General features: G+C 53.4%; 2 protein-coding genes across 2 annotated transcripts; both read left to right on the top strand.

Annotated features, from left to right (window-relative positions):
- Nucleotides 1-713: 713 nt before the first annotated feature.
- B2M (beta-2-microglobulin) lies at nt 714-3,640 on the top strand. Its single transcript, XM_080350902.1, has 4 exons — nt 714-807; nt 1,174-1,452; nt 1,753-1,791; nt 2,940-3,640. Exons 1-3 carry the CDS (start codon nt 741-743, stop codon nt 1,764-1,766), a joined length of 360 nt encoding a protein of 119 aa, XP_080207028.1. The 5' UTR covers nt 714-740; the 3' UTR covers nt 1,767-1,791; nt 2,940-3,640.
- Nucleotides 3,641-4,446: 806 nt separating this feature from the next.
- TERB2 (telomere repeat binding bouquet formation protein 2) lies at nt 4,447-11,397 on the top strand (the record flags this gene model as incomplete). The annotated part of the gene is made up of 8 exons (XM_080351604.1): nt 4,447-4,527; nt 7,994-8,276; nt 8,401-8,482; nt 9,829-9,968; nt 10,318-10,379; nt 10,781-10,866; nt 10,966-11,057; nt 11,252-11,397. 8 exons carry the CDS (start codon nt 4,447-4,449, stop codon nt 11,395-11,397), a joined length of 972 nt encoding a protein of 323 aa, XP_080207730.1.
- Between the last annotated feature and the right edge of the window lie 878 nt (nt 11,398-12,275).

The raw sequence follows: 12,275 nt of genomic DNA, 5'->3' as shown, positions 1-12,275 counted from the left end.
CAAGCTCCTATGTGCATGAAATATCTATGCACTCTTTAATACTGCTTCCTTTTCCAAAACAAGGAAACCTTGGTTTTCTTAATGCCGCCGTTCAAAGCCGCTGTACTTCTTTCCTCCAAGCAGCATTACAGGGCCATTTGGAGGCACACCTGCCTTGGCTGGGCTTTGGTGCCTTGTTCTTCTCAAGGAGGCACCAGGAAACCTGATTCATTGGCCTTTGGGTTGTCACGTTTGACGTCAGGGAGTCCGTGCGGCGCTCGAACAGCAAAGTCCATCCGTCCCACAGTTGTCAGATGACATCAGACCACAGGCTTTCAGAGCAAACCGAGGTTCAGACAAGAAGGCGGCTGGGGCTGCAAAATCTTCCACAAGAGGAGGGTTTTACCCCTTTTTTGGTGAGGGTTGGGAGCCAGGTGACCTGCGCCCAGGGGGGTTCTTGACCACACGTGTCCAGCCTAAGACCAACCACCCCACACCTTTGACAGCCGCCCCAGTGAGGTGTAGGCGGGACAGACCCCGGGACAAGCCCCGGGCGGTGCCCGCCGTCCGAACCGAAAGCGAAAGCAGCGCTGTGCGCAGACGCGCCGAGAGCGCACAACCTCTCTACTCCCTCTCTGCTGAGAGACTGATGACGCTCCGCAGTTCCGCGCCGCGATTGGCCGCTCCCGACGGAGTTTATAAAAGGCGGTGGCTGCGGCGAGGGCGGTCAGTCGGCGAGCGGAGCTGAGGCGGAGGAAGTCATGGGGCTCGGTCCGAAAGTTGGCCTGCTGGTGCTGGTCGCGCTGCTCGGCCTGGCGAAGGCGCATGGTGGGTGTCCGGAGCGGGGTGATGGGGGTGGAAGGTGTTGTGAGGGGCTTGGGACCGGTTACCGGTGGCGGAAGGGACCCTGGGACCGTGGGAAGTGGGTGCTGGGGGCAGGAAGTACCGCTGGGGAAGCCCGTGAGGACCCGGGTACCGCTATGGGTTGGGGGGGACAGAACTGGTTATGGAGTGGGGGGACCCTGGTAGGGTGGGGAGTGGGTGCTGTGAGGGTCCTGGTACCGGTTTTGGGGTAAGGGGTGGGTGCTGTGAGGGAGGGGGCTGGTCAGGACCCCGGTACCGGTTACCGTGTCTGGTTGGGTGGGCGCTGGCCCCACCACAGCCCTGCTCCTCACTCCCCTCCTTCCCCCCCAGAGGCACCCAAGGTGGAGGTGTACTCCCGCAAAATCGCAGCACCCGGCCAGGAGAACACCCTCAACTGCTTTGTCAGCGGTTTCCACCCTCCGCAGATCGACATCACCCTCCTGGAGAACGGGGAGCCCATGAAGGGCGTGCAGTACGCCGACATGTCCTTCGATGACAAGTGGTTCTTCCAGCGCCTGGTCTACGTGACCTTCACCCCGCAGAAGGGCAGCACCTACGAATGCAGGGTGGCCCATTCCACCTTCCGCGAGCCGCAGTCGTTCCGATGGGGTATAGTGTGCTTTCCTCCTCGATCTTTGCCACCCTGCAGAACCCAGAGCTCGTTAATTTATATCCAAAACATCCCCGTTCTTAGGAAACAGGGTCCTATAGCAGGGTGGATTTTGAAAGTCTTGTGCTATAGGTGGAAGATTAAGCTGGGTTTAGCTGGACTGCTGTGTGAAAGAATTCATTAGCAGCAGATAGGAAAACTTGCCCTGTCTGGCTCTGGGACTGTTTCCAGCTGTGGTGATGGGTGAGCGGGGGTGCTGGTTGCCCCCAGCCCTAACACTTTCCCCTTCTTTCTTGCAGATCCAGACTTCTAAGCCATGCCTGGGATAAATAATCATGGTGAGTTTTGCTGGTGCGCTGTGCTGGCAAGGGGAACTTTTTTTGGGTGGGAGGAGGTCTGTAGATTGTGAAGTTGAGGAACAAACACAACCACGCAACATAATAAATATATATAGTGTTGGAGCTGACTGGGAGCAGGGCTGTTCCGGCACCCTTTCTGCCCACTATTTTAGCAAATCCTCAGCCGTAACTTGCCTGGAAGTCCATTTTGCTCAAAATAAAATGGAGCAAAACTTCCTGGCGTGTGTGCCAGATATTCAGAGTTGTCATGTGTCCTCTGGTGCTTCCCCAGACCCTGTGGTGCTCTCTTCGCTCTGATGAGAAGTTTCCATACCTTGGGCATCCCCGTGGCTTGGGGGAGGCGCAGGCTGATTCACCCCGCGGCAGGCGGTGTATGGGCTCAGTAATCTGGGTTTTATGAGGCGCAGACCAGAAGTGGTCTTAATTTTATTCACTGGCGTCTCAGTCTGTGTGCTCTGTGTTCTTCAGGCTATCTGGACGTATCTAGGTGTAACTGATCTGGGTTTAGCAATCCAGAAATAATAAGAAGAAAAATACAGATACATGGCTTGGCTGGATCGCCTGATTTGCATGCCTTGGTAGAGGCTGGGTAATTATTAGCTGTACTTGGCACAAGCCTTTGCAAGACCTCACTTGAAATGTCCTCTGCGTTGGACCAGCAGGTGTTATCGATGGTTTTCAGACTCAGGATAATGAGTCAAACGAACTTTGTAAATTGGAAAATATGGAGGTCAGTTGTCCAGCTTTCAGATGGAAGATATGCTCTTAATTTGTGGCAGAAAGGTTGAGGTGTGATATTAGGGCCTGAGGAAAGGCTCAAGAGATCCCCTAAAGCTGGAAATGGTCGGATTAGGAGGATATTTAGAGTATTATATATATTTAGATATTAGAATATTCAGATTTAGGTCTAGGGGGTGTGGTGCCCACAGGGCAGCACAGAGCGCGGCAGCTGTGGGATGTCGGTGTGAAGGTCACCAATGGCCAGGGGTGACTGGCTTCGTTGGAGGTGGGACATGGGTGACTCTGCAGTTGGAGTTCCCTTGTGGAAAACCCTCTTTTTTCTTAAAATAACTACAACTGAAGGTGCAAACAGTGTGACTGATATCCATGTCCTTTCCTCTGTGCAGGTCTGATAGAATTCTGCCTTGCAAGTCAAAATCACCTTGGGCTTCTGTCCTTTCTTCACATCGCCCTTGCTGTTCTGAGGGAGAAGAGCAATCGTCTTCATTGCAAAATTACTTCTTTTTAGGGAAACCGTCTCCTACAGTTAAAATTACTGCTGTAAACCTACTAGATCATGGTTGTGGCTTTCTGCGCTGTGGAATTAACATGCTGAGGCACTGAGAGGAAAAGCACAGGGAGGATGGGCAGGTGGTCTCGCACCTGTGAAGCTGATGTCCTGTGTGTACGGCAATGCCATCAAAGCCACCCTGACCGCTGGTCACAGCGAAGGAGCTCCAGCGTGAGCCCATCAGGGTTGAACATTTTGGCTGTGTTGTGGGAGATTCGTCATGCAAACTCCCACCATTCCAAACCTGCCCATAAATACTCCCCGAAATAGCATAATTTTTAAAAGCGTTGCTCTGTTGTAACATCTGCCCTCCATAAGTTTAAGCTGCAGCCACAGTTAATAAAGCTTATATTTAAAACACGGTTTGCCCAAAGCAGCATGCTAGCTTGGCTCTCTGTTTTTTGAGCACATAGCTATGGATGTATTACTGATTAAAAAGTAATTGTAGCCGTTCAGTGCTTTGATATGTACACGATTTTCACCTAAATAAAATTAGGGACTTCAGCAAAGTCCTTAAAATGTTTTTTCTAAGTCGTATGACAACTCAAGCTGATTTAATGGGCTCTGGTGGGTTGTGGGTGGATCTGGAGGGTGGTGGTGCCACACTCAGGTGCACTTTTTTCTTGCTGTGAAGGTGCAGGAAGCGTTTTGTGTTAAAAAAGTAAATTTGGGGATGCTGGGTCTGATTTTAAAGGAGCGGAGGAGCAGGATGTGGTGTCCATGGAGGAGAACTCCAACTGATGCTTCTCAGCGCGATTGGTATAAAGCCAGGCTGAGGGGAAACAGAGAACTGGACTGAGTCCTGAGGGGATAAAAACCCAACTCTTACACTACAAGAAATGAAATGGGACATCTTGCAGCTCTTGATATGGTAAATATATCTGGAACAATGGGAAATAGTGAGCTGGAAACCTGGGATGCACACAGTAAAATGGTTCTCTGGCTGTGGGGGCCAAGGGAGGGGGACAAAATAAGGTGCAAGAATGTATCTGACATTGCTACTTATATTGATAGATACGAAATTAAGAGCTGCAGCCTCACAGTCAGGGTGTTAAATGTAACTTACACAAGCATATGACAATTTGCTGGGGTGAAAGGAGTGGTTGTGGGGACTTCAAGCTCATCAGAGGATCATTCAAACCAGGAGGGGTGGTTGGGTGGTCACACAAAACGCATGGGATGGCAGGACATCAGCCATGCTCTGGAGGCCACCCAGGGGTGTCACCAGGGACCAGCAGTGGCCCTTCTATGGTAGAAGATGGTCTGGGAGGGTGTAAGAAGTTTGGGCTTCTCCTCCAGAGACCCCAGCAGGGCAGCTGTGAGAGCCAGAGGTGGCTTGAGCCATGGACATGGACCACGTCCTGGCTTCCTCCTCTGGATCACAAAGAGCCACCAAAGGACCTGCCACCATCTCAGCTTCACCAGTACTGTCCTCAGGAGCATCACAGCAAGAGGAAAACATCCTAATTAGGACACAAGCACCATTGCCTGCAGAAGCTGAAGACGCCACGGCACAGACAAGGCAAGACGACCACTTCTCCAAAGCAAACTTAACACCATCATCTCCTGCACCAGGGAAGTTTGTGCCCCGATTGCATCTGTGGGCTTGTTGTGGTCTTACTTAGGAAATATTTTGATGGCTTACTTAAAAATCCCCGCTGTGGGGGGAGAACAATGCCTGGCAATCCCAGAGGCTGGCTGCTTTTGATTAACATCTGAATTTCAGGATCATAGCTAGAAAAACTTTCTCTACTTTATCAGGTATCCTTGGGGTCAGCCTTCAGGGGCCCAAAGGTATCCGGAATGTAGCTGCACTGCTCCTGGTGTCATTTCAGCAAAATTTCGCAGGAGATGGCAATGTTGAAGGATATTTTGGCAAATTTGAAGCATGAAACAAGCCTCGTCTGTGCTTTACGAAATACAAGCGATTTCCTGAGTCAACCAGGATTTTTAGAAGAAAAACTTAGAAGAAATTTCTGGAGATCAGCTTCTTCAACGTCACATCTCTTTGGAGTTTTTAAAGCGTCACCAGTTCCTGCATGATAGAGAGCAAAGGAATAGGGTGCAAGAGGATTGGGAAATGTTTGAAGATGCATGGGTGAATGCAACATCCTTTGAGAGAAGTGGAACCAAGCAAAAGAGATGCTGCGGCACACATGGTTCTGGCTCTGCCACCACATCCCCAGCTCTGTGGAAAGGAGTGTGAGATGTCCTCCCTGCTGGCAAACCACGACAAGCCGGGGAAAGGTGAATATCTACAGCGTGTTTTTGCATGGTGTCTGCAAGAGGAAGGGTGCACAGCTCCAGACCAGCTGCTCGACACAGTCTGCCCCACTTCAGCTCAACTAAACTGAGCTTAGCTGTGCCACACGGCAGTTACACCACGGCCTAACACCTTTCCTTACCTTTTTCTCCTTTAATTTGACAACGTTACCAAGCCCTTCATGGAAGGGTGAGCATGAGCTGAAGTAATTCTTCAGCTTGTGTGATGAAAAATGAGTAAGAATCAAAAAACAGAGGTTTCTACATCACTTTTCAGTACTTCTGACATCTCTGGGGCACAGTCAGCTTGCTTAGATAGGACACTAGGACATCTTGGACATGCAGAAAATCTGAGCATGGAGGAGACCAGGCTGAGTCCTCATGTATCTGCATCCTGTCCGTGTGTCCTGCTGGGCTGGACTTGCCCCATTTGGTGATGCCAAACCGCCCGGCAGGATGGTTTGTTCCCTCCGCAGCACAGAACACACCTTCTGAAAGGGATGGGGTCTGGTGAGCGGCTCTGATCCAGCAGACGGGATGGGAGGACACAAAATTCAGGCATAGAGATGGTGTCTTTTTCTCGCTGCATCTTCTGCCAGCACCTACAGAGAACATGAACGCAGAGTTCACTGCCAGGTTCTGCCAGCACCTTCCCCTGGGCAAGTCAAGTCAGCCACAGCCACCACCTTGTCCTGCTCCCTGCCCAGGGGTGACACAAGTCGGTCAGGGCAGCCCCACTCCTGGGGTCCCGCGGCTGTTTTGGGGTGCTCAGGCGAAGGCAGATGGGTCTGGGGAGGTGGCAGCAGGACCCTCATGAGGGGTGTTTGAGACCCGGGTGGCTGCAGTGACCCGAGTGACTCGAGGAGAGGTTGGCCAGCCTGAAAATGGCCACTGCCTTTCGGGACACCGCACTTCTCCTCAGTGCCCGCTGCCCCTCGGCTTCCCGCCATTGCCCCTGAGTGTACTCCCGCCATCACCCCTCAGCGTCCTCCTGCCATTGTCCCTTGGCTTCCTGCCATCACCCCTCAGTGTCCTCCTGCCATCGTCCCTTGGCTTCCTGCCATTGCCCCTCAGTGTCCTCCTGCCATTGCCCCTCAGTGTCCTCCCGCCACTGCCCCTCAGTGTCCTCCCACCACCACCCCTCAGCTTCCCGCCATTGCCCCTCAGTGTCCTCCTGCCATCGTCCCTTGGCTTCCCGCCATCACCCCTCAGTGTCCTCCCGCCACTGCCCCTCAGTGTCCTCCCGTCATTGCCCCTTGGCTTCCCACCATTGCTCCTTCGGTTCCTGTCACTGCCCCTCAGCTTCCCGCCACTGTTTCTCAGTGTCCTCCCGCCATCACCCTTTGGTTCCCGCTGCCCCTCAGGTTCCTGCCATTGCCACTCAGTGTCATCCCATTATCGCCCCTTGGCTTCCCGCCACTGCCCCTCAGGGTCTTCCCGCCACCCCTCAGCTTCCTCCCACCATCACCCCTTGGTTCCCACTGCCCTTCAGGTTCCTGCCACTGTCCCTTGGGCTCTTCCCGCTGCTGCCACCCCTCAGTGTCCTCCCGCCTTTGCCCCTCGGCTTTCTGCCATTGCCCCTCAGTATCCTCCTGCCATCACCCCCCAGGTTCCCGACACTGCTCCTCAGGGTCTTCCCACCATCGCCCCTCAGCTTCCCACCATCACGCCTCAGGGTCTTCCCGCCACTGCCCCTCCGTGTCCTCCCACCATCACCCCTCGGTTCCCACCGCTGCCCCTTGGGCTCTTCCTGCTGCTGTTTCTCCTCAGTGTCCTCCTGCCATCACCCTTTGGTTCCTGCTGCCCCTCAGGTTCCTCCCATTGCCACTCAGTGTCATCCCAATATCGCCCCTTGGCTTCCCGCCACTGCCCCTCAGAGTCTTCCCGCCACCCCTCAGCTTCCTCCCACCATCACCTCTCGGTTCCCGCTGCCCCTCAGTGTCCTCCTTGCCCCTGCCCTTCAGGGTCTTCCCGCCACCCCTCAGGGTTCCCATCACTGCCCCTTGGGGTCTTCCCGCTGCTGCTGCCCCTCAGGTTCCCGCCATCACCCCTTGGGTTCCTGCTGCCCCTTGGGGTCTTCCCACCCTCACTCCTCAGAGTCTTCCCACCATTGCCCCTCAGGGTCCTCCCACCATCGCCCTTCGGTCCCCACTACCCCTCAGGTTCCCACCACTGCCACTCGGTGTCCTCCTGCCGCTGCCCTTCAGGGTCTTCCTGCCACCCCTCAGCATCCTCCCACCATCCGCCCTCAGGTTCCCATCGCTGCCCCTGGGGGTTTTTCCGCTGCTGCTGCCCTTCAGTGTCCTCCCGTCATCACCCCTTAGGTTCCCGCAATCAGCCCTCAGTGTCCTCCCACCATCACTCCTCAGTGTCCTCCCACCATCTCCCTTCAGTCAGCACTGCTCCTCAGGTTCCTGCCATCGCCCCTTGGGTTCCTGCTGCCCCTTGGGGTCTTCCCACCGTCACCCCTCAGGTTCCTGCTGCCTCTCTGTGTCTTCCCACCATCGCCCCTCAGTGTCTTCCCGCCATCGCCCCTCAGCATCCTCCCACCATCACCCCTCGGTTCCCGCTGCCCCTCAGGTTCCCGTCGCTGCCCCTTGGGCTCTTCCCGCTGCTGCTGCCCCTCAGGGTCCTCCCGCCATCGCCCCTCAGAGTCCTCCCGCCATCGCCCCTCAGGTTCCCGCCATTGTCCCTCAGCGTCCTCCCGCCATCGCCCCTCAGGTTCCCGCCATCGCCCCTCAGGGTCCTCCCGCCATCGCCCCTCAGGTTCCCGCCATCGCCCCTCAGGGTCCTCCCGCCATCGCCCCTCAGGTTCCCGCCATCGCCCCTCAGGGTCCTCCCGCCGCCATGTTCCGGGGCCACCGCGCCTGGTTCTCTCAGAGCGTCGGCCCCAGCCCGCGGCAGCTCTGGGGTGAGGGGTCCCGGCAGGGCTGAGCGATGGGGCGCGGGGCTGACACGTCCCCTCGGTGGGGCACAGCCCCGTCACCTGTGCGGACACAGGGACACCCATTTCTGCTCCCCGCTTGTCCCCGCAGCGGCCGGCGGTGGGACACTCGCCCACCAGCGCCACGCCGAGTTCCTCTTCAGCAGCGACGCCGCCCACCCGGACACCCGCAGGTCTGTCCCCCCCTCCTGTCACCCCCATGCCACCCCCATTTCACACTCACATCGAGCCGCCTCCGTGCGATGTCCACCATGCGGTCGCAGCACTGGAGGGTCCTGCTTGCACCAATGGTTGGATGTAGAGAGCAAAAGAGAAGGGATAGATAACAGTTTTAATGTATTTAAAGTCCTAAATGGATGCCAACATCCTTTTAAAACCCAGCGTGGTGTTTTTAGTCCCTGGTATGGTTCTTCTGGGCTGTTAGCGGGGTCTGAAAACTCACACCTTCCCTAAGGAAAACAGAAAAACGGCTGGAAAAACCATCCATGCGTTAGGCCGGCCTAACTCTGAGGTCAATTAAACTAATTGCGTTGGTTTTCTAACCATCTTCGAATTGACCGACTGGAAAAGTCAGGGTCTAAAGTAAAGGTGATGCTGTCCCCAAGGAAGGTACCAGGTGCAAAAAAGGCAGCGCAAATTAACTGTGAAAGGAAACGGGGGGGTAAAAAAGGCTGGAAAAGGGCAGAGTCGCTCCTTTCCTTCTGCTTATTTCATATAAAAAAATCAAAGCGCTCAACAACATTTGTACAAATACAATGAAAGGCTATTTGAGCATCTTCCTCCACCCCGTGAATATTTATATATATATTCCATATCATGCATATATATTTACCTGAAAGGGAATTGCGATGTTTTCTCGCAGTGCTCTGCAGCAAGTTTTGCTAAGCTGGGCTGAGCAGCTTCTGTTAACCCGACTGCTTAAAACTGACTTAGATTTTTGTCATCCTTCAGCTCCACGCACCAGATTTGGGAGGGGAATCCCAAAAAACCTGGAGTAATCAACTTGCACCCACTGCAGACCAGGATGTTCCCCCAAGGGGAATTATATATAATTATATATGATAAATACATATTCAAATTATTGATTGGAAAAATGTAACCCTTGTTCATGCCCTTAAGCCCCACGAACAATATTTAATTCCCCTCCAAGGAGGACGGTGGGTGCTTGAGCATCCTCCACCCTTCCCTGTAGCGCTGCCGCTGATTTGGGTTAAGAATAAACACATTACATTCACATTTTTCCCCCTCCCCAAAGAACTGTCTTGTCTCAAAAGCAGGTTGTGGAACGGTGCTGTTTAGTCCCTAAAATTAAGTGTTTACCCGGTCCCTGCTGTCCTTCCCGGATTGTAACGGGACATCACTGGTAGAATCTTAGTTAGAAAAGTACAGAAAATTAGGTGCTTTTGGCAAAAATATTGGCACAGGTCGGTTTTAATGACGCTATCCCTTTGAATTTGTTTTGCTTTGTGTACTTTTTCGGGCTTACCTTTGGAAACGAGCTGTCTCGTTCCTCTTGCAGGATACACGAGAGCCTGGATTACCTGGAGGGCAGAGCCACGGTGTTTCACTCGCGGTACCTCTGCGCCTGGGCCAGCACCGGGGCCGCGCCGTCCGTGGCTCTGGGGCACTTCATCCTGCCACCTGCCGCCGTGCAAGAAGGTCAGGGGAAATAGAAGAAAACATATTAAAAAATGAGGATTTGGCTCTCCTGGGGGGTTACCCTGTGAGCGGAGCCTTTTGGGGGGCGCAAACAAGACCTTGTAGGTAGTTTTGCTTTAAGCGGAGGGAATTTCCTCCAGCTGGGAGTGATTTTTCCACCGCAGAGGATGTTCCATCTATTATATTCTCCATCTATTATCGTTGAATCACGGAACGGTTGGGGTTGGAAGGGACCTTAAGGCTCACCCGGTCCAACTCCTGAGGGACGCCGCTCCTCACCAGTCTCCACCCAGACATCGAGACATTATATTCAACACTCTCACAGTCCTTTCTTTTTTATTCACGGCAGAAATCAGAAGGAAAATCGGCAGCTTTATTTGGGAGCAGGCGGACGATTCACTCGCGGAACAGGTAAGAAGAGAAATAGACACTAGGGGAGGTGTAGCTTAAAAAAACATGGGTTGTATGAACTTCAGGGAGGCTGGTTTTCATCTTGCTGCGCTGCGTGTGTTCCTCCCAGCGTGACATCCCCACGGGGGACAGATTTTCTCCCTCACCCAGACACATCCCTGAGATCTGAGCTCAGCCCCTTCCTGTGGCGTTTCCCTCCCCGTGTAGCTCCGGGTGCCGCTTGCTCTCTCTTCCAAGCCATTTCTCAGTACTTTTGAAGCAAAAAAAGTCGATTAGATTTAAAACTTTTTTCTAAATTACGCTTGAAATCACAAGTCCTAAAAACACCGTTCTTGGAGTGCGCCTCCTGTGTTCTGTGGGGAACTATGGTGCAATTTTAACTAAACTCTTAATACTCGCAGCATGAAGAAAATCTGTCAGAAGAGCCGGAGCAGGCGAGACAAGGCTGTGAGGAAGAGGAGGAGCACGTGCTAGACCTGGAAGAAAGGTATTTTCCTGCCCTTGGTGATGGGATTTGGACGCACCCCCCGAATTCACAAGTCCCCCAATGCACAGGAAATAACACACAGATTTCTCCCTGATGCAGCAGCGAAGAAGAAACGGGCTCCAGAGATCCTGCCCAGGGGGAATTCCCCTACCGCACCCTCCATGAATACCCGATGAATAACATGGTGACAGGTAACAGTTGGCGTCGGTATTTTAGGAGCGGAAAATACACCTGAACACAACTGCGGATGCAGCAGGGGCCCCCCTGTGTGCTCCTCCCGGCACTCGCGGCTGCGGGTGCGACTGCAATTGCTCCCTTCTCCTCCACGCTTTGCGTTTTCCGCCGCCCTCGTTTTGTCGGAGACCCCAACGCTGTCCCTCCGCAGGCTACACCTCTGCTCGCCACATGAAGAAATACGTCGGGGAGCTCCGCGATTTCACCCCTGGCACCTCGGGCTACACGGCGTATTGGATTCAGAACGAAATTAATATTTACTCCGAGGTGAAGACTAAAATGAAGAGAAAATTGTAAGGAACAGGTGGCTGTTTGCATTTGGGATTTCAATCTCGTGGTTGGACGCCAGGATGCTGCCTTGCTCGCTCTCTTCTGCAGATTGAGGGTTATTTTAACTGTCTGTCGTCATTCTCCCTGTGTTTTAGTTAAATTGTGAAGATTGGTGGTATCAAGCCACAAATTCTGAGTTAAATCTCTGCAGTACGCGGGTAATTTAGAAGTTATCCCTGCTTGGCGTATCCCGACCACAGCTCAGTGTGGTCGGTGTGTGTGTTGATACCCAACTGTATTTACTGTAAATGTTTCCTTGCGTAGCAGCGATTTAAAACAAATTTCACAGCAAACTTAAATACAGACGTTTCTCCCAAAAACACAAACTCTTCTGCCTTTTTGTTTTGCACCGAAGGGATTCAAGACATGGCTGCGGGGGCTCATGTTCCTTGCAGGGACAAGCGGGTTTGCAGAGGGTTTGAGCTCAGAGCCTCAAGCTTCCCCTGAACAAAATGCACGTTGTGCCAGAGCCAGGCTGAGACTTTTCTGTCTCCTCTGGCTCAGAGCAGAAGCTCCAGGTAGCAGGACAGTTTTGGGGGGCAGGAGCGAGCCCCAAAACTCTCCCATGCCTGCTGCACCCTGGGGAAATGGTTGGCTGGAGCATCTCGCTGGGGACAGGATGGCACAAAGCTCAGATGGCACAAAGCTCAGCAGGCACGAAGCTCAGAGCTTCTCCTCTGTTCACTCCCCCCACATGAAGAAAAACAGTGAGAAGACTTTCTTCTGTTTAAACACTTAAAAGTGATCAACAGCACCATAAAAAGCAACTTTCATTCCGGCACAGAATGACCCCCGAGCTCTCTGCTTGGTAGATCTGGGTGGCACTGAGGGTGAGGAGCTCCAGG

This window comes from Nesoenas mayeri, assembly GCF_963082525.1.
Source record: "Nesoenas mayeri genome assembly, chromosome: 11".
In the NCBI taxonomy this organism is placed as follows: domain Eukaryota; kingdom Metazoa; phylum Chordata; class Aves; order Columbiformes; family Columbidae; genus Nesoenas; species Nesoenas mayeri.
This window is presented reverse-complemented; position numbering and strand designations above follow the sequence as displayed.

Excerpts from the sequence above, each read along its gene's own strand:
- B2M (XM_080350902.1), top strand. The coding sequence starts at position 741 with ATGGGGCTCGGTCCGAAAGTTGGCCTGCTGGTGCTGGTCGCGCTGCTC. Across the intron at positions 808-1,173 it reads CGGCCTGGCGAAGGCGCATG|AGGCACCCAAGGTGGAGGTG; the intron begins GTGGGTGTCCGG and ends CTTCCCCCCCAG.